This window comes from Arabidopsis lyrata, assembly GCF_000004255.2.
Source record: "Arabidopsis lyrata subsp. lyrata unplaced genomic scaffold ARALYscaffold_3, whole genome shotgun sequence".
Classification (NCBI taxonomy): Eukaryota; Viridiplantae; Streptophyta; class Magnoliopsida; order Brassicales; family Brassicaceae; genus Arabidopsis; species Arabidopsis lyrata.
In genome coordinates, this window is record NW_003302553.1 from 14,791,081 (window position 1) to 14,813,731 (window position 22,651).

At 34.6% G+C, this 22,651-nt stretch overlaps 3 protein-coding genes and 1 long non-coding RNA gene across 4 annotated transcripts; all 4 read left to right on the forward strand.

Annotated features, from left to right (window-relative positions):
• The first annotated feature begins 1,092 nt into the window (after nt 1-1,092).
• On the forward strand, nt 1,093-2,102 carry LOC9319809 (phospholipase A2-alpha). Its single transcript, XM_002883696.2, has 4 exons — nt 1,093-1,365; nt 1,453-1,495; nt 1,589-1,714; nt 1,814-2,102. The coding sequence occupies exons 1-4, from the start codon at nt 1,264-1,266 to the stop codon at nt 1,987-1,989; spliced, it is 447 nt and encodes a 148-aa protein (XP_002883742.1). The 5' UTR covers nt 1,093-1,263; the 3' UTR covers nt 1,990-2,102.
• Nucleotides 2,103-5,430: 3,328 nt separating this feature from the next.
• On the forward strand, nt 5,431-8,619 carry LOC110230109. The gene is made up of 2 exons (XM_021032101.1): nt 5,431-5,761; nt 7,331-8,619. Exons 1-2 carry the CDS (start codon nt 5,431-5,433, stop codon nt 8,617-8,619), a joined length of 1,620 nt encoding a protein of 539 aa, XP_020887760.1.
• A 2,535-nt stretch (nt 8,620-11,154) lies between these two features.
• LOC9319810 (PRA1 family protein H) lies at nt 11,155-11,729 on the forward strand. Its single transcript, XM_021032102.1, has one exon. It carries the CDS (start codon nt 11,155-11,157, stop codon nt 11,677-11,679), a length of 525 nt encoding a protein of 174 aa, XP_020887761.1. The 3' UTR covers nt 11,680-11,729.
• Nucleotides 11,730-16,339: 4,610 nt separating this feature from the next.
• On the forward strand, nt 16,340-17,101 carry LOC110230197. The gene is made up of 2 exons (XR_002333330.1): nt 16,340-16,544; nt 16,652-17,101. It is a non-coding gene; the product is annotated as an uncharacterized LOC110230197 (long non-coding RNA).
• The last annotated feature ends 5,550 nt before the right edge of the window (nt 17,102-22,651 follow it).

Below are 22,651 nucleotides of genomic sequence, written 5' to 3' on the forward strand. Positions count from 1 at the left end.
ATTAAAGGTTTTTACAAGGTATTATAAGGTTTACAATGTATTTAAAAGGTTTACAATGTATTTATAAGGTATTTATAAGATATTATAAGATTTTACAAGCTATTTTATAAGGTTTACAAGTTATAAGATTTTACACAGTTTTTTATAAGGGTTTTACAAGTTTTTTACAAGTTATAAATTCCTTATAAAACTTTATAAGTACCTTGTAAAACCTTTTAAAATACATTGTAAAACCTTACAAAACACTTGTAAATACTTCGTAAAACCTTTAAAATACCTTGTAAATTTTTCCCGCCAAAAATTTTCCCGCCAAAAAAATTTCGCCAAAAAAATTGCGGAATCACTTTTCCCGCAAAAAAAATTTTTTGGCGGGAAAATTTTTTGGCGGGAAAAATTTTTACGGGAAAATTTTACAAGGTATTTTAAAGGTTTTTTACAAGTGTTTTGGCGGGAAAATTGGGAGATCACTTTTCCTGCCAAAAAATATTTTGTATTTTGTGGACCTAATTTTGTTTCAAATAAGGGTAAAATGGTCATTAAAAATTAAAAGAGGGCAAACTTAAAAATGGACTCTCAAAGGGGGCATTTTTGAAAAGGGGTATTGAAAAAGGGGCATTTTTAACAATTTCTCTAATAATATTTGATAAAACTTTAAATATATTAACTTAAAACTTCCGATAATTTTTGTCATCTTAAGAACTTTTAGATATATTAGAGAATTTAATTCATTTAAAAACGGAAATCATATTCATGTTTGAGTAATTTGAGTATATGTCTAATATAGTAATTTTAAATTGATTCAAAATTCAACCTTATTGTTTAGAAGTTACAATTTTTTCAGAATATTTTGTTTTTAACTAATTTTGTTGGATTTTTTTTCCTAATTAAATTTTTTATAAGTTTATTTGATTAATTAATTTTTCAAAAAATTCAGCCAGATTCAGCAGTTACCATTTGAACTTTAAATTATTTAGCAGATTCCGCAAGAAATCACAAATAAATTCAGCTAGAATCAGCAATTCAGCCAAATTCAGCCGGATTCCTCGGTTACCATTTAGACCCCAAGTCTTCAAGATATTTATGTTTGGGGAAATATGGAAAATCACATTATTAGCCATACGAAACAAATGAGTCACGAGACATAAGAAGACAAAAAGACAGAGTCACAGACTCTACGTCTTCTACCTTATTCTTCTTACTCATTTCATTTTCACCAAAACCAACAATATATTCTTCTCACTTTTCGAGCTTTTCTGTTCAACTATGGCGGCTCCGATCATACTTTTCTCTTTCCTTTTCTTCTTCTCTGTCTCTGTCTCGGCACTTAACATCGGTGTTCAGCTCATACATCCTTCCATTTCCTTGGTTAGTCAATTCTTAACCGGTCATGATCCTTGATATCTTTTTTGGTTTAGATCCGGTTTATACTGATAAGTCATTTGGTTTTGGTAGACTAAAGAATGTAGCCGGAAATGTGAATCAGAGTTCTGTTCAGGTGAACAATCTCTAACTCTAAGCTTGGTAATAAATTCACATATGTATTAAATTATGTATAGACATGACAAAAAAAACGTGTAAAATTGGACAGTGCCTCCATTTCTGAGGTATGGGAAGTACTGTGGACTACTATACAGTGGATGTCCTGGGGAGAGACCTTGTGATGGTCTTGATTCTTGTTGCATGAAACATGATGCTTGTGTCCAATCAAAGAATAGTAATTATTCACACACACTCTCTAGTCCCACTTTTACTTAATATTTTCTATAAAAGTGTTACAATTTTGATTACTTTATGTTTTATTTCTGATGAGCAGATGATTATTTAAGCCAAGAGTGTAGTCAGAAGTTCATCAACTGCATGAACAATTTCAGCCAGAAGAAGCAACCGACGTTCAAAGGTAACAAATGCGACGCTGATGAAGTGATTGATGTCATCTCCATTGTCATGGAAGCTGCTCTTATCGCCGGCAAAGTCCTCAAGAAACCCTAACTATTTATATATATTTTTCTAGTTATAATTGTTTCCCTTGTTTTTTTTCCCTCAGGACATTTGTCTTAATTTATCAAAACTAATATTAAGTAATACTATAGCTTTTTGTCAAACTTAGGCCTTGTTAGAGGAATAGTGTAGGCGTCCGTGAATCAGCAATAGGGTCACGAGGCAAGGTTAACGGATATATAGGTGTTTTGGTCTCCAAACGGATTTACTTACATGGTGGCATTGTTACATTGAAGTTATCTACACAATTGCATATATACGATTATAGGACAATTGTAATAATGGTTTCATGAGTAATCTATCCGCGGATATGGTTTTACAGAGGGGAAATTAGAGCTTTATGTACTAAGGTAAAACAATGAGGGGAATAATCACTCTCAATAAGAGAAAGTTATAAGATACGTTAGAGCCCACTATATCGGTCTTCTAAAAGTTGTGTGCCAATATCAAACTGTGGAGACTAACTTGAGGAGAAAGGCCCAATATATCGGTCTTCTAAAAGTTGTGTTTCTTTTTTGTTGTTTAACTTGTTGTTAAAGTTACCTTGGTTGATTGGTTATTACTTATTAGTTATTACATGTCATTATAACAATTAGTTACATAGTTTTCGTTGCTTGATTGCTAATATAATAATGGGAAAATTAGAAATAAAAGATGTTTTAATGGATAAATGTCCATATATACTTTTCTATAAAAAGTTTGGTGAAATAGGTTTTTAAAAAAATCAAAATCCAAATTTACCCCCATATTTTTGAATATGTAATTAACAAAATTTTTTAAAAATTTATTTCCTAAGTTATTTACAGAATTTTGAACTGGGCAGTAAAATTTGAAGCGAAGAATTAGCTTAGGCACCTCTAGTCCATCTAGAGGCTTTGATCACCGGGAATATTTACATTTTTCGCCGGATTTGGGAAAGATTTTATTGTTTTTCGTCGTAATCTTTGTTAACTTTCCATATTTTTGAGAAGTTTAACCTAGTTTTCAAAGCCTCTGCCGTAGATTGCTTCTCAATTTCACCATCGATGTTCTGAAGCAACTTCAAAGGAGGTCTCTGTTTTGTGCGAGTTTTTCATATGGAATTTGCTTTGGATAAAGCTCTACAGGAGATGTCACTGGATGATGATAAACCAATTGTCTTGAAAAACTTACCTAAATACAGCTCCGTCGTACATAATGGCTGCAGTATTATCGGAAGGCTTCTGTGCCCTGAGAATCAGAAGATGTCAAGCATGATACATGAGATGCCACGATTGTGGAGAGTTAGCAGCAGAGCAAGGGGAATTGCGCTACCAAACGACAAATTTCAGTTCATCTTTGACTCGGAATCAGATCTTTTAACGATTCTCGAAGCTGGATCTTGGACTTATAATGATTGGAGTATGACCTTGGAGAGATGGACTGAGAATCCGCTAGAAGACTATCTTAAGATCATTCCGATTTGGATCAGATTAAGGAACATCCCGGTGAATTATAATATGGAAGAAACAATCAAAGATTTTGCAGAACATATTGGTCAAGTAACAAATGTGGCGTTTGATCCCTCGAAACCAAGAAGCAGAGGTTATGTCAGAGTGCGAATCCTTTTTGACATTTATAAGCCTTTGAAGAACAGTAGGGACCTACAACTGCCAACGGGAGAGATTGTTAGCATTGGTATTGAGTATGAACGTATCAGGAAGAGATGTTACCAGTGTTTACGCCTAACACATGATAAAGAGCGGTGCCCTTTTAACCCTGCAAACCGGCAAGTAATTGCTACGGGAGGGATAAAAGCTGCAAGTATCATCTCGAGTCGTCTAATTCCAAAGATAAGCAAAGATGATCCTCTGTTTGGAGTTTTATCGGATGATGATGTGGGTATTGATTTGGTTTCGGGGAAACCAAAAATTGCAAAAGAATTTTTAGATGAGATGAGACAATACTTATCGGTTGTGGATCAACAGGAGAGGAAGATTCGAATTGATAGGGTTCGCAAATCGGTTTGGGGACTTGAGAATGACATTCAAGGCCAAAAAACTTTGCTGCAGTTGGAGGCTCCTGCAAGAATCACAACTGATATCAATAAAGGGAAAGGGTTAGTGTTTGATTTTGAACACTCTGACAACTCTCCAGAAGACATTGCTAACTCACCAAGGACAAGTATCACAGATGGAAAACAATCTTTGGCTCACAAAGATCTTCAGACCGCACGTCTCTCTTATTCTAATTCATATGTCACAGCTCCTGAACAATCTTGTGGTTCTATGGTTTTTCGGACTGGCTCTACAGTTAGTCCAGCCGGGATCAAAGGAAAAAATGTAAAGAACCGGAGACGTCCCAATAAGTGGAAGAGAAAAGTTCAAGCTCGTGCTAAAGTTTCTGGTCTTGGTGCTCCGTAGGAGGTACAACAGAATGAAGTAGTAATAGTGTATAAGCGCAAGGCTACTGAGGAAGCCGTTAACTCATCAAACTCGCAAAGCGAGACGAAGAAAAGGTGGTTCCGGTTGAGGAACCGCCGAAACAAGTATGAGTTTTATGAGCTGGAATTGCCAAGGCTTGGGGGGCACCTTGACAATTCCTACCTTGAAGGAAATGCGGCGTGAGCATTTTCCGGATTTCTTGTTCCTCCTGGAGACTAAAAACTCCAGCATTCACGTGAAGAAAATTCAACAATGGATGGGCTACGATCACTCTCATATAGTTGATCATATCGGGTTAAGTGGTGGATTAGCACTTTTCTGGAAGTCAGCTTATGAAGTTGAGGTTATTAGCTCGGATCAAAGGATTATTGATGTAAAAGTTAAGCTTGGATCTCATCAGTTTTTTATTTCTTGTGTTTATGGTGATCCAGCCTCTCATTTAAGACAAGTAATTTGGGATCGATTAATTGATATTGGAGTTTTTAGAGATGATCCCTGGTTGGTTTTGGGAGACTTAAATGAGATTCTTAATAATACAGAAAAGCTTGGTGGACCAGTACGGGCGGAATCATCTTTCTTTCCTTTTAGGAATATGATAAGTGATTGTCGTCTACGGGAGGTCCCAAGCATTGGAAATAAATTCTCTTGGGCTGGAGAACGTAATAATCAATGGATACAATGTTGTTTAGATCGTGCACTTGGGAATGAAGCATGGTTTCACCTCTTTCCACGGGTTCAAGCAGAGTTCTTAGAACGCGTTGGTTCAGACCATAGGCCTTTATTCCTCCGGTTTGTTAGTGAAAAGATAACCAGAACAGGTAGGTTTATGTTTGATAAGAGGTGGACGGTGAAACCAGAGCTTTTAAATATCATCAGAGAAGGCTGGAGTAAAGAAGGCAATACAGGTCAATCGGATATACTTCGTCGTATTTCTGAGTGTCGAAAGCTTTTATCACAGTGGAAACGCAGCTCTACACAAAATTCAAAAATACGTATAAAGTATTTGCGTAATCAGTTGGATAATGAAGGAATGAAGGTACATCCTCACCATGGCTTGATGCGTTCTCTTAAATGGGACTTAGCGGAAGCGTATAGAGAAGAAGAACAGTATTGGAAACTTCGAAGTAAAGAAAAGTTGTTAAGTGAAGGTGACCGGAACACTAAATTCTTTCATGGCTCTGTTCAAAGACGAAGAGTTCAGAATCGGATCCTTTCTCTTTTTGATGATAATGAGGCTGAACAGTTTGCTGAAGGTTCGAAAGGAGAGATTGCGGTGGAGTATTTCCGGAAGATGTTCACAAGTTCTAATCCTTCTCTTATTTCTGAAGCTTTAGAAGGGATGTTACCAAGGGTTACAGAGAGTATGAATACGGAACTGACTAAGCCGGTTACAAGTGAGGAAATTAAGAAAGCGGTTTTTAGTATTCGTGGCGACAGCACGCCCGGGGCAGATGGTATGTCAGCTCATTTTTATCAAACATATTGGGACATTGTTGGACCACAAGTCATTGTTGAGGTTCAACGATTTTTTCAATCTGGTATTCTACCATCGGAGTGGAATTTTACACAGATTTGCTTGCTTCCAAAAAAGGTTAATCCTTCCCGAATGACTGATTTACGGCCTATAAGTTTGTGTTCGGTAATTTATAAGATTGTTTCGAAGATCTTATGTGCGAGACTTAAATTGTTTCTGCCTAATATCATATCGGCAACTCAATGAGCTTTTGTCGCCGGGAGACTCATCTCCGATAATATTCTTCTTGCCCACGAAATGGTCCATGCTTTGAGAACAAATCCGCATTGCGATGAGGACTTCATAGCCATCAAAACCGACATGTCAAAGGCTTATGATAGAGTGGAATGGAATTTTTTAGAGGAGTTGCTTATCAAGCTTGGTTTCAACATTCGTTGGGTCCAATGGATAATGAGTTGCGTTAGATCGGTCTCTTATTCGGTTCTTCTTAATGGTTCATCTTATGGTTTCATCAAACCGGAGAGAGGCATACGTCAAGGCGATCCGCTTTCTCCTTTTCTTTTCATCTTATGTGCTGAAGCTTTTGTACATATAATGAATAAGTCGGAAATGGAGGACCTGTTAACCGGGCTGCGATTAACACCGGCTTGTCCTACAATACAACATCTTTTGTTTGCGGACGACAGCTTGTTCTCGTGTAGAGCCACATTCCGAGAGTGCTCCGAGCTTAAACGCTGCCTCCTTCTCTACGAAAAAGCGTCAGGACAAATGATAAATTTTACAAAGTCTGCAATTACTTTTGGGAGGAAACTTGATCCATACATGAAGCAGCTAATTAAGGAATTTACTGGTATTGATCAAGAGGGTGGTACCGGAAAATATTAAGGTCTCCCGGAGTGTTTTAGTGGATCTAAAAGTGCACTTCTTGGTTACATAAGCGATCATTTGAAATCAAGATTAAGTGGTTGGTATGAGAAAACGTTATCCCTGGGAGGAAAGGAAGTGCTCATAAAATCTGTGGCATTGGCATTACCGGTTTATGCTATGTCCTGTTTTAGATTGACTAAATTCCAATGTCAAAAACTTAAGAGTGCTATGTCAAGTTTTTGGTGGAATGCAAGTGAAGACAAGCATAAGATGCATTGGGTTTCCTGGGATAAAATTTGTAAGTCTAAGGCAAAAGGTGGCTTGGGTTTTAGGGATACTAGACGTTTTAATCAAGCCCTTCTTGCGAAACAAGCTTGGCGTCTTCTTGATGATCCGCAGTCTCTTATTTCCAGAGTGTACAAGGCTAAGTACTATGCAAATAAAAGCTTCCTAGATGCGAAAATTGGGTATAGACCTTCTTATGCATGGCGTAGCATTTTATTTGGTAGAGAACTGCTGGAAAGAGGTCTCATGAAGACTATAGGGGATGGTCAAAATACCAATGTTTGGGTTGATAAATGGATTTTAGATACATTCCCAAGGAGACCGATTAACAAGGAGCTAATGATGGATTTAAACCTTAAGGTGTCATCTTTAATAACAGCACATGGAGAATGGAATGTTCTGAAGCTTAATGAACTCGTTCCTCCTTGTGATGTTACCCACATTAGATTCTTTCCACCTGAAGTTAGTGTAGCCGATAAAAGTGTGTGGGCCTACACAAAAGATGGCAACTATTCTGTGAAGAGTGGTAATTGGGTGCTCACGAGGGAAGCTGATCTAATGGAGGTCATCCCTGCAGATTTGCAAGCCGCTAACAAAACTAAAGAAAGGGTATGGAAGGTTTCTACATCTCCAAAGATAAGAATCTTCTTATGGCGAGTTTTATCGGGTGCCCTTGCGGTTGCTGTTTGCTTAAGGCGACACGGTCTTAATATTAATCCAGTGTGTCAGCTCTGTAATGGATCAAATGAAACAATATCTCATGTTTTGTTTGATTGTCATTTGGCTCATAATGTCTGGAGTATCACGGGCTTGCCTTTGTGGTCACACGGATCACCTATCTCCATTGCTGAACGGGTTGATCATCTTTTGAATCTAATGGAGAAGCAAGATGTAGATAAAGAGTGGCGAGAGGCTATTCCTTGGTTATTATGGGGGATTTGGAAGGCAAGGAACTCTACTCTATATGCGGCGAATACTAACTCTCCATATTTTGTTGTTGCAACAGCGTTGGCAGATACAAAAGAGTGGTTACAGCAAAATATTCTCTCTCAACAAGGCACTGTTCTAAGAAATCAGAGACAAATGGTGGGTGAGAAGTTATGGACTAAACCTGCATTTGGGAAAATTAAATGCAACATCCATACTTCTTGGATCAAGGACTCATGCCATGTTGGAGGAGCTTGGATTGCACGGAATCATGCGGGGGATGCCATTTTTCATACACGGGATGCTTTTCTACCGATGTTTAATCGTCTCGCTGCGGAGCTTCATGGTATACTTTGGTGTCTTCGTGGTTTAAGAGATATCCATATCGTATCGTGTGAACTTTGGTCCGATTGTGGTGCGGCTATTGATGCTTTACGCAGACCAGAAGTTTACCCTAAATACCGTTCTCAGCTTTTAAAGATACAACAAGTAATACGGGTGATGCGGGAGGTTAGTTTTCACCTCTCTTCACCGAAAGCCAATGCTTTGGCTAGGGAGATTGCTTGTAGTGTTACTCGAGATGGACGCTTTACATCTTACTTAGCACGTGGTGGTCCGGCTTGGCTCCACAACAGGATTGAGGACGAGCGGCGAGGTCGGCGTTGATTGTTTTCTCTAGCTCTGTTTTCTCTGTTTTTTCTTTTTAATTTGCTCTGTTTTTGTTTTCTCTCTGTTTTGCAAACATCTACATTGATTTTATACCAAGACGACAAAAAAAAAAAAGTTATTTACATAATTCAGATAAAACCAAACCATAAAACCTTTGTTTTTACCAAACCATAATTCCTGTTTTTTTTTTTTGGTGTAGCCCGGGGAGACAAAGTCTCCCCGTAATTTATTCAGAAACTAAAGAAAAGAATTAAGTTCGGATATGCCTTGGAAACGCAGTTCCGCCGTCATCATCCCTTACAATCGACTCAACAACAGTTGGAAGAGACTCCAACAAATGAAAACCTAAAGATAAATCAAAGGCATAGTTGGCTAACCCGTCGGCTAGACGGTTAGCTTTCCTATAAACATGCGAAATTCGAACTATCCAGTCCCTAGATAAAAAGCTATGGCACACGCGTACCAGAAAAGACAAGGGGTGAGCCTCACTAATCCCCTTGTTCAAAAAACCCACCACCAACTCCGAGTCAACCTCAACCTCCAACCGTGTTATGTTCTTGCTCCAAGCCATAATTCGTGTTTGACTTATACCAAACCATAATTCGTGTTTGACTTATACCAAACCAGCCCATAAAGAGTTAAAACCTTTGTTTTTCTTTTTTTTTTTTGTTCGTAGAACACAATCACGTGTATCTATATATACATTTTTGGAACACTTTTAGCAAATAAATCCTGGGTTGGGCAATATTTACAAAGAATACCATTGGCATTTATTATTACTTTTACAAAATTTAAATAAAAGATATTAACCAAACAATATCTTGCCTAATTTGTTTCTAAAAATCTCTACACAATCTTTCCATATATATCTTCAAAACAATTTATAGCAGATATTTATATTAACATTTTGCATAGCAATAAAAATACTAATTTATAATAATCAAAATATTCACATTGAAAAATCAAATACACATACAGGAAAAATAACTATATCTATCATCATTTAAGCCGTTGCTTTATTTAAATAAATAAAAAAACACAAAAACTTGAAATCATCTACTTTATATGATAAATTTAAAATATATATTAGTAGTATAAATTTAAAATCGTTCAAAGAACGGTATACTACGGGTGAGATCCTAAAATTATTAGATTTTATAACAATAATAATTTATTTTCTTGGATTTTATAATACTAATAATTTAGCTAACGAGATAATATAGACGGGTTTATATGGGATGACAGGTTTGGGTCGATATTAATAAATAACGGTATATCACGGATGAAATCCTAAAATTAACAATCAAAATACAATTATACAATCTTAAACACAAAACAAAAGAAACAATATTAACAAAATAAATCCAACTTAAATTTAAAATTTTTAGTTATAAAAAAAACCGACCCACGGTATACTGCAGAGTAAAATATTCAAAATTTTAAAATCCACCATACATCGTTACTTAAAAAAAATGTATGTTTTCGTATCTATACTTCAAAAATTGATAGATAGATATCTACATTTAAAAATACAAATAATATGATATATCTTCAGTTAATCTTTTATAAAATAACATTACATTTTTTAAAAAAATATAGCCCCGCGGTATACCGCGGGTTAAATTCTAGTATTGGTGTATAATCGTGTATAGAACTGAGAACTCAATCTTATAATTCGTTTAATTCTAGCTCACGTGTATATTGGTGGGAAACTTGACAACCATATGTTTATATCGTTAAGACTAATCGGTATACAACACTTATTTATCTTTCATCATAATTTTCCGGTTTACTAAAATTAACTTGTTTGGGTTTTACGATTTCTATTTTTTTTTCATCTGAAAAATTAAGAATACGTATTCTAAACATCCTCAGATCGTAATCTAAACAATAAAAACGTAATATTTAATAAATATTCAGTTTCCTTTTTGAAATATTCACTTTCTATATTTAGGAATTCTAAAAATTCCAGAATTTGAAATCTATATTATTTTAGAAAATAAATTCTAAAATAATAATACACTAGAAATTCACCCGCGGTACACCGCGGGGCTATTTTTTTTATGAAATATATTATTTTAATATTTATGCTTTTGTAAATATTATAGGATATAGATTGAGTTGCTTTGAAATTTATTAAGATTGTCGCAGTTAAATATATTTGGAATATTTTTAATAAAAAGTATTATAGTTTGTTAAATGTATAAGAATGTTATTCGTTATTATGTCTAAATATGTGTATATTGTTAGTTAAGTTTTATTTTATATCTATTAGATTTTAAATTATTTATATTACTAAAAACATATCTTAATTTACTATGAATATCCAACACCAAAAATTGCATATTTATTGTATTTTATAACGGGTTCCACAGATCACAACATCTCATAATTTAGAGATCTCGAAACTTTGCTAAGCGTTGCAAAAAATTTTATTGGCCCAAATATTTAGAGATCCCATACGAATAAAATCCAACCAATGTAAGAAGCCCATATTAGTAATAAAACCCATTTGGCCGAGGAGACTAAACGATGGAGATCGTCACTGGTTTGGCACGGATAATCGCGGCGACAACAACAACAATCGCTTTCTCTCCTAATCCTCTCTCTCTAAGCGTCCTCGATCCTGCTTTCGAATCTTGGCTCCGAGATTCCAGCTACCTCGAGCTCCTCGATCACCGCACCTCTGCTGCAGCCGCCGCCGCTTCCTCCTCCGCCTCCGTTTCATCCTCAGCTGCCGCAACTTCTGCGGCGTCTGACGATGAACATCCATTACCGGTGGTTTCTTCGCTTCTCTTTTGTCTCGACGCGTCACTGTCTCTTCTCTTCTTACAATTAACCCTTTCTCCAAGCTCTCCGATGATTTTTCCGGAGATACGCCACCGTGGACCACCGGTTTCTTTGGCAATTGTGACTCTTATTCGTTTCCAACGTCTTCTCAGCAAGCGAGAATTAGAGTTCATGAGTAAATCAAACGATTCGCTAGGAATTACACTACGTTATTCATCGTCTTCTTCGCTTGTGCACTGTGAGGACCCATTACTCTTAATTGGATAAAGGCTAAAGCTTTAGACATTGTTTGATACAGTTAAAAAGTATGAATCTTGAAATTGGGTGCTATTCAAATAGTGCAGTGCCAGATGGAAATTTGATCGTCACCCTAAAAGGCTTCATTGTTACTCTCCTTATCACGAAAAATCTTACCATAAAAGATTGATCTATCCATAAGGGAAACAGAAGGCTTAAGTGAAGATTCGAGGAAGATTTGAGGAAGATATGCGGTAACAAAGTGACCCCATATAGGTTTAATGCGAGATTTTGGTAACTGAATAATTAATGTCGTTTAAAATTTTTGTTTTTGGCAAAGATCCGATTGCCACAATTTCGGGTCAATTGGGAGCAAAAAAACCCACCCAACCAATGGCATTCTTTGTAAATACTTCACAACCCCAGGATTTATTTGCTAAAAGTCATCCAAAAATGTATATATAGATTTTCTAACGTTTTCAGAACATGTAGTCAAAAATCGTGGATACATTCATTCAAACTCGTCTGGATACAAAGATAATTGCAATCTAAAAAACATCATGAGATGCTAGATAAATTGAAGAGTACAATATAACTTTGGGTGTTTAGTATTTTATTAATGTATTTTATAGAAATTAATTACATGGGACGATGAGTATATCGGAATATACTTGGAGCTTCTTGATGTTGAGTTGGCTAAAATTAAATACAAGCAAAAGATGCCGAAAGAAATGAGACGAGACCGGATTTGTGAAAAGTTTTTGGAAACAACTGGTATAAGTCTTCCTTGGGATTCTTTCAAGAGCAAATACGACACCTTGAGAAATAAGTGGACTTCTTATAAGAGGCTGATAAATTTCACTGGAATGCACGTTGATCACAGCACAGGTTTGCAAAGGCGGAGCCAATGTATAGGGAGGGGGGTCAATTGACCCCCATGACATTTAAAAATTCTTAATTATAAGGTATTTTACTTAATAATATTAGTTGTTTTGGTATAAATTTTTCATGTTGACCCCTATGCCATATGATCATCTCCTACCTTTGACCCCATTCATATTCATTTTTCTTATTTAACATTAGTTCCATTTTCATTTTTGTTTTGTGTTTTTTTTAAGAAGAGACTATAAATATCTAACATTTTCTTACATATTGATTTATTTTTTCTAATAAAATATCCTGTTTTATTTATTTTCTTACCTTCTTTTCAAAATTCTTACCGAATATAACACCTAATTACTCTCCACAATATACTATAGATTAGATAAAAATATATTTTGAGAAAAGTAGTTCACATAACTAAAATAAAAATAAAAATATGGATTACATGTATCTTTGATTAAAAGTTGAAGAATTTTAAATAGTATAACATAAATTTATATTAAAAATATATTTATTTTTGTTCTAGGTAATAAAATGTTCTCTACACAATTTAAACAATAATTTTTATTATACTTTACATATATAATTTTAATATAAATATATTATTAAATATAAATGACCCCTATAGACCAAATATTTGGCTCCGCCATTACCATGGATTCTGACTGGTGGAATGACCGTGAAAAGGTAATTTATGGTTTTCCTATAGTTTAAATTATTTAAGTTTGTGTAGTATCTTTTGGTTTGAGTTTAATTAATATATTTTTTTGGGTTTTTTGACAAATGAGTTCTCGATTTTTAAAGCTCAAAACTAAGATGACATACCACGAAGAAGAAATGCTTTTGAAGCAGAGATAAGTGTACACTTCAAAGAAATGATGGAATTTCGTCGTGATCAAGTGGCAGAAGCAAGAGAGCGTAGAGATCAAGAATGAAGCTACACCTTATAAAGAGGCATATGGAGTCTTGCAATCAATTCAAGGTCTGATAAGGTGGACCGATTTTTGGTGGGCTTGTATCAAAGTACTAAAGGAGGACCTGTTTGCCCGAGAAATGATGGTCTCTTGTGAAAATGATCACAAAAAGATCACATTTTTGGAGGGTTATACGGGATATGATCGCCATTCATATTTCATTGGAGATCGTCTCAATAAATTGCAGAGTTGCAAAAGTGGTCTTCCAAGTGTCGTCAACCTAGAGCAAAACATCAGTAACACAAACATGGAGACTCACGAAGAATTCAATGCATCTCATGCAGAGCTCATGTCATTGTTTAAAGAAATAAGATATGAACGTGGAACCAGAAAAACGGGTTGTGATGGAGAATCAAGTCAAACAAAGATTAATCTAGAAGATTAAAAATATTTCAATAATTTTTCTTTCTTTTTTTTTCTATGGGTTTTAAATTTAGTTTTTGATTGTTTTTCCTTCCTCAAAGCTAATAAATTAGTTTTGTTTTTGCTTTACGTTTTACATGTGTTATGAATAATAAAGTATGTTCTAATCCCCTTTTCTTGTTTTATTCTCTTGTATTTATTGGTCATACGCTTAAACGAGTTGTATTCTCGAGGTTTAAAAAATCTTACACAAGACGAGTTGCTAGAGCTGTACAATCTAGAAGACGAAGAGTATATAAATATGATAGTGCAGCCTTTGATGGAGTATTACAAGCGTTATTTTTCTAAACAACCAATGGCGACCGAACGAGGATTGGGTTGGCGTAACCTTGAAAATCAGATTCATAATAACCCGGTACATTGTATGAACATGTTAAGGATGCATCCAGAAGCATTCAAGAACCTATGCACACCACTGGAGCAACGTTACAACTTATGTAGTACTGATCATATCAGTATTGATGAGATGGTGGCTATATTTCTCGTTACATGCTCCCATAATGATACTCAACGGTATGTTGGGTTGTCTTTTGGTTGTTCCCAAGAAACTATCTATCGAAAGTTTCATGTTGTATTGGATGCAGTGGAGAGTCTTGCATGTTAGTATTTAAAAACTCCAACACCGGCATCACTCAAGCATTATCCACGTAAGTTACAAGAAGATTCAAGATATTGGCCTTTCTTCAGCGAATTTGTTGGAGCACTTGATGGAACGCATGTCAAGGTAATGGTCGGAGGTAGTGATGCAGTTGGGTATTGGGATAGGCATGGACAAACAAGCCTAAATATAATAGCCATATGCGATTTAAACATGATCTTCAAGTATGCATGGCTAGGCGCAGCTGGTTCCACACATGATTCATTGGTGTTACAGTACGCAAAGGATGGAGATCCTATATTTCACAAACCTCCTATAGGTAAATATTATCTTGTTGATTCTGGTTATGCAAACAAGTGAGGATTTCTAGCTCCATATAGAGGAAACAGTAGAGAAAATATCAGATATCATCTTTCAGAATTTTATGCTGGTGCTCCGAGAAACAAAAAGTAATTGTTCAATAGGTGGCATACATCACTGCGTTATGTGTTTGAAAGAACATTAGGAGTTTGGAAAAAAAATGGAGGATATTAGACAATTTGTCTCGTTATGATGTCAAGACTCAGAACAGAATTGTGCATGCTACTATGGTTCTCCACAATTTTATTAGGCTTTATAGAATTCTAGATGCTGATTTTGAAGAAGAAAATATCACTGTTCGAGATAATTGTGGGCGATGATTTGCAGATGAAGAACTTAATCGACTTGAGGAAGAAGAGGCAACAACTGATGGCCAATATATGAATAACATACGAGATGAGATTGCAAATATGTTATGGAATGTACGTCGTTAGTTTTTTTTTTTAGTATTATGTCATGATTTTTTAATTATTACCATTTATTTAATCTATTTTACTTATTAATTTTTTTAAAATGTCATTCTTATTAATAATTTTTATTTTATTTATTTTATAATATATACTGCAACTGGTACATCATAAATGTTACGAGTCAGTTGTTTTAAGAAAAATCTCAACTCATATTTCTAAAGCAAATTAAGACATCAAACTGCAGTTTTTACCACATAATTTTTACAGCAAATTACATCAAATTGCAACATCTACTACAACTCAATTTTACTAACGCGTGCTACCATTCGGAGCGTAAGAATGACACATGATAAATAGAATAAAGTTTGTCGTGAACAACACTAAAACGCTCCCTGGTACAATGTTCTCAATAATATCACAAAAGTTTTAGGGAATAATTAGTTATATAATGGAGTAAAGAATCACTAATTATGAGATGGTAAAATACTTCAAGTTTTTTTTATTCTTTATCATCCAACATTATACATCAACTTAACCCAAAAAAACGAAACAAAAAATGGATTTATTGAGATACGCATATTAACTCATGAATTTATCTACTTTTACTATAATAAAAGAACTAGGAGCGGTCCCCGCGCCCGGCGCGGGGTTGTAGGGATTTTAATACCATTATTAGTAATGAACAATTAATAGTGTTTAATCATAATATATATAATAGAAACATAAATGAGAAAAATGATATATTTAAACAATAGATATATTATTAAAATAATGATAGTTGCATAAAAAAATGCAATAAAAAACTGGATTTTGGTTGATGTTGTGTGTCATGATTTTTTCTCCACATTGCCTTAGTTTGGTTCAAAGGTGATGTGTTTAAGCATGTTTTTAATATGTGGGTTAGTCACTTAAAAAATAGACCACTCGTTAAAAACTGGTTTCGTGGGGATAAATTCAATCTGATGAATGTTGTCTATGCACTTTTGCAATGGAGTCTCGAAATCATCTCATGTTCCTCTGTAAGCGCTTCCGAGGAGTGAAATTTGTTTTTTTCTAGGCTTTATTCTCGACAAAAGTTGTTTTGCTCTTGGGCTAAGCTACTTTCTTGGACTTGACGCTCTTCCTCTCTTGAGACACTTAAATAATTGTCCATTCATCAAAGACAGGCTTCTTGGGAATAAATTCAATCTGATGAGTGTTTTCTTTGCATTTTTGCAACGGAGTCTCGGGATCACCTCCTGCTCCTCTGTAAGCTCTCCCCATGTGCGGAATTTGGTTTTATCTATGCTTTATCTATGAAAAATATTAGTTTAAAGAATATAAACTGTTATAATTGAATTTTGAAATTCTTTCAGGAAGCAGGATAATAAACCAGACGTGTTCTTTTGTTTCGAGGTAGTTTTGTCATTAATCATTAAAAATTAATTCGTCTTCTATAAATTTTGGCTTATCGTTAGAAAAATGTAGTGGTCATATCATCGTCTGTGTGATTTGATTCGCAAAATTAGAGTATTCTCAAGGTGTTGACCTACATATATTAATATGTAATTGTGTATATGTTGTGTAATTTTCAAATGTTTGTTTTAAATATGTTATTTTGGTTTGATTAGGTGTCTTAAGGAGAACTACTGCACGTATATGCAATCAGGTTCTGTTCAACCCTACATGTCTAGAGTTTTGGAGGATGTGGTATTTTTTTGCTGGCAAGGATCACACATTTTGCACTTGAGATTCCGAGACTCCGTTGCAAAAGTGCAAAATGTGCTTAATAACTATAAATTTTTGTGATCCTTAACACAAAACGACTCCGCATTCCTGCAACTTTCAGCACACATACGGTTTACTTTTCATTATAATACTAAAAACAAACAATATGTATTAAAAATATATGTTGTTAAGTTTTTCAAACAATAAGCTGAAAACGAATTAGGGTGTATTTTGAATGCTTTTCAAAATAGTAAAAGTCAAAATATCATTATAATTTTAAAAAGTGCACTTTCAAATATGAAAAAATGAATAACATTTTTTCAAATTCAAAGAAACACTCTTATTCTTTCATTTTGAATTTGGAAATAGAGAGAATGTTACGTCAAAAATGTAAACTAATTCAAGAACCATAAAACAATCCGACCTTATTGTTCACAATAATGATTAGTGAGCTAAACTAATAATCAAACCTGTACTTTAATGGATCAAACAATAATCCACAAACAAAAACCTAATCATTACGTTGCAACAAAGGTCCATAATATATAAACTGGATATTAAAATAAATATGTAAAAATAAACTTGTCCCCATGTTAAAGCTCATCTGACCAACTGTTGTTGATGGGTTGAGGGAACTTCAGTGCTTAAAGAGATCAGTTCCATTATGAGCAATCCCTGTTAATTTTCAGAAAATGATCAAAAGTTGATCTAGAGTCCAAGATATATGCAGGACTTAGGAATAGACAGTACCTTTATCATTACTTCGCGTATGAACATCTCCACAAACTCCTCAGCCATCTTCTTTGTGATCATATCAATATGGCAAGTACCAAACCTTAGAGACCACACATGAGAATCAACTATTGAACTTTTGTTTTTGGGTCTTACCAAATGTAGAGACATTCCAAAAATTAAATACAGGGATGCCACCACAATCTCCAGCATCACTTGAATCTTCCTTAGAGCAAGAGAACTGTACAAGTGACTCGGTACCTAGCTTGGTATAACATCTCAGAGATCTGCTTGCATTTACCATCTCAACAACAACAGCTACCTGCATTTTTCTAAAGTTTTCTTTATAGATTCCAAATTACAAGAGAATAAATTTCCCAAATTTACAAGATTTAGCATTGTTACACTCACCATTTCCTTGTACGACGATAAAAGCTTGATTCGATAAGCACTCTGAACATAGAAAGACTTAGTTTGTGAGTTAAAACGAAAGAGATTGAACGCATGAGAATGAAACGAAAGACGAAGAGAGTATTGAAATGCAACTTTTCACCTGTTGCTTAGACAGCTTCTTCAAAGCGTTCTTCTTGATATCAAACATGTTACTCGACACACCAAGCTCCATCATTGGCATATACCTATTGCCACGGAAAAACATAATATTAAGAATCAATCTTCTTACTCAAACACTCCTCAAATCACCAAAGTGAAACCAATTCCAAAACGATTGCTTTTTAGACGTTCTAAAGCAGAGAAAAAAAAATATCAGTGAGAGCTTCCGAACAAATGAAATCATATATTCTGTTTCAGCGATATCAAAATAAAATAAAAACACATAGGAAGAAGACAAAAAGAAAGACAGACACTTTATCAAAGCCAGAGAGAAAGAGAGGGTTGATTACCAACTCGAGTTTTGTGGGTCTCGACCCGTACCCGCAGACACCGTTCTTAAGTAATATATATATAATCGGTCGTTCGGGATACGATTCACTTCCACCACCGTTTTGCAATCCTAACCGCTACATCCAAGCTACAAACACCACATTAAAAAAACAAAAACTTTCAATTCACACATAAACCCTAATCAGACACTAATCTTAAAGAAGACAAAGAGTGCCATTAACGTTACCGTTGATGCTGGTCACGTTTTCTGGGGCGGTCCATCCGTTACCGTTGATGTTGGTCACGTTTTTTGGGGCGGTCCATCCAAGTAATGAATCCGACCGCAAACCATCATCGCCGGTGCCACCGTACCTGAGTGGTCTACTTTGAAATCAGACCGATTGTGAGCCGTAATATTTCACGTCTTTCTCTCTACAAACCTACTTGTGTATGCAAATTCATCCTGCAATCATACGTAATGTAAACAACATTAATATTTTTATAAAAATCGAGCCATAAATAAATTACAGAAGAAAAAAAAACAGGGGTTAGTTGTGATCTAAAGGTGACTACCAATCCAGGTATTTATATAAAATTAAGAGGCGGTGTAATATCTACAACAAAAAAAAGGAAGATTTATATATTTTTTAAGAAGCGAATCTATATCATAACAATTAATAATTTAAAATTGTCTTATTCAATATTATACATATTAATTTTAAGTAACGTTTCATTTTATTTTAAGATAAAGATGGAATAATAACATAACGATTTAGATTTACTACTATATCTTACATTTGTTTAGATTTTCCGTCATTATCGACATAAAATATTTAAAAAATAAAATTTTATTAGAGATATGAATCAGATTTAAAGAATATACGTAGGATTGTTTTGATATTTTTTGCCAATATCTACTTATCAAAAAAGGAAAATTTAATTTTTAACTCATAATTATCACAAACGATTGGTTGGGAAAGAAAGAAAAAAACAAAAAAAAACGGAAAACAAAACGAAAAAAAAAAAGAAAAAAAAAAGGAAGACACACGACCATTCTCCGTCTCCTTCTACGAAATCCCACGTTTTTCATTACGATCAATGGAGGTTAATACACTTTCATCGAGTCTATATTCATTATTCGTACATGATCCAATCAGATAATTCAAGGTAATTTTAAAGAACACCCTCTTTTATTAGCTTGAACTCTATGGTGCAGGATAGCATCAATAATTCAATATGATGGTTTGAAGACTTGGCATGGACAAGATATTAATTAAGAGTCGTCTTTCCATCATGTCAGATTCGATCAAAAGATGATGTTTTATCACTAAATTATCGATTCTCTCTGGTTATATGCTATATTTTAGGTTTTCAAGTCTGGTATGTATATTAAAAAGTTTACATGCGACGAAGAACATGATGATGAGGTACGATGAACATCTTCTAAATTGGTACGTAAATTACAATCGATCCATTTTTTTTAGGTTTTCTTATTTTTTCGTGTTTACGAATATTATTAATTTTAAAAAATGTAAATTATATCAAATATTCACTTATTAGGGTTATTTATGTAATTGAACATTAGTTGATATTCGACTTGATTTAATAGAGGGTATTTAAGTAATTACGTAAAATCAAGGACTCAACAAGAGCCGAGAGTCCGACACATCAGCAAAAACACTTCTCAAATATTGTTATATATAGATAACTAAATTAGAAAAAGAAGATTATATGTATACTAGATATGGACCCGTGCGTTGCACCGATTACCGGTCGAAATTGTCATTTTTAATTTTTATTTTTGTAAGCTTAACTAAAATTATATAAAAATATGTTTTAATTTTAGAAAATATAGTATTTTAATTATTTTAAAATATAGATTAATTATGCATAATATGCAATACAAAATGCTATTTGTATCAGGTTTTATTGAAAGAAGAACCTAGAGGGAATATAATTCCCAAAAGAGGCTTGCGGCAGGGTGATCCCCTATCGCCTTACTTATTTATTTTATGTACGGAGGTCCTGATTGCTAAAAATAAAAAAGCAGAATGAGAAAAGAAGTTGACCCGAATTAAAATAGCAAAAAGAAGTCCTCCAATATCACATTTGCTCTTTGCGGATGATAGTCTCTTTTTCTGTAAAGTAGATATAGAGCAGTGTAAAACGGTGATGGATATTATTGAAAATTATGGTAAAGCTTCAGGGCAATAAATAAATTTTAATAAAGCTTCGGTCTTATTTGGTAAGCATGTTGCAAACCAAAAAAAGAGGAACTAAAAAATTTCTTTGGTATTACTAAGGAAGGTGGAATGGGTACTTATTTGAGTATACCAGAGAGCCTAGGGGGCTCAAAAAGTAAAATCTTTAATTACGTTTGGGAACGTCTTAATGAACGGATTAATGGTTGGTCAGCTAAATATCTCTCAAAAGGTAGGAAAGAGACAATGATCAAGTCTGTTGACTTGGCTCTCCCAACCTATGTTATGTCTTGTTTTAAACTTCCCCAAGAGTTAACATCTAATTTAACAAGTGCTATTTCTAATTATTGTTGGAGTTCCAATGGGAAAGACCGTGGAATCCATTGGATAGCATGGGAGAAAATGTGCAGGGATAAAGAAGAAGAAGGTTTGAGCTTTCATTCTCTCGATACTTTTAAATGATGTCATGCTGGCTAAACACTATTGGAGATTAATCAAATACCCAAATTCTTTAGTAGCTCGAGTAGTAAGAGGAAGATATTTCAGGAATGTTCATCCTTTAATTGCTAAAAAGCCAAACTCTCCATCGTTTGGATGGAAGAGTATTTTTTCGACCAAAAGACTTGTTGAAATGGGTGCAAGATGGTCCCTAGGTTCGGGTTTTAACATATCGGTATAGCGCGATCCTTGGATTCCCGATGTTAATCCACGATCCGCAAATGGAAGAGGGAATTTGTTACTTCCAAGCCTAATGGTTAACCATTTAATTAATCAAGTTTCTAAAGAATGGCACCTTCCAATTTTACAAGAATTTTTTGATCCGGTGGATATTCAAATTATTAGTCAAGTTTATAAACCAGATAGGCTTATTTAGTATTATACAAAATCCAGAAAATATACTGTAAAGTCAGGATATCGACTTGCTCAAGGGTTGACAGAAACGATCGAATGGGGCCCAAATTATAGAAAATTACAAGCACATGTTTGGAAAATCAAAGCTCCACCAAAAATAAAACACTTCGTATGGCAAATTGTTTCGGGATCCTTGGCAGTTACCTAAAATTTAGCACATCGAGGGATTCGTTGTGATATTCTGTAAAAGGTGTGAGATGGCAGAGAAAACAATAAATCATGTTTTATTTGAATGTCTTCTTTCAAAAAAAATATGGGAATTATCCACAATACCTATAGGTTCACGTATTTTTCCTCTAAGCTCGGAATTTGGAAATCTAGATTATCTTTATTGGAGGTTACTACATCCTCCATATGGGGGAGAAAGAACTAACTGTTTTGCTTGGATATTGTGGTTTATATGAAAAGATAGGAATAAAAAAGTTTTTAAAGGAATACAATCTGAACCTATAAATATCTTATATCACGCTTTGCGTGAGAAATCAATGTGGGAAGATGCTCAGTTGGAACCGATCAAAACTACAATAATTACGGAAATATTGGAAAGCCCAATCCAATCTTTAAGATGCCGGATGGACGGTTCTTGGAAATCTTCGGATCCAACTATGAGTATAGGATGGTGGTGTTTTCAAGGAAATGATCAAACGATATTGCTAGGTGCAAAGTACCTCCGGAGGTACAATCACCTAAAGAATGGCCAGCCTTCTCCAATCAGCTAGACGATTTTGGAATGCTCAGTGCCTCCTTCCCTTTATTCTCGCTTTCCCTTATCTTTCGTTTATGTAATGTTAAGGCGGACTGCTTAGCCCGTTCTTCTCGTCTTTTATTTTTCTGAAGTTACTTTTGTAAGCACTACTCCTCCTAATTGGACAACCAATCAAAAAATTTTCTAATAATTAATGTATGGTTGACAAGAAAAAA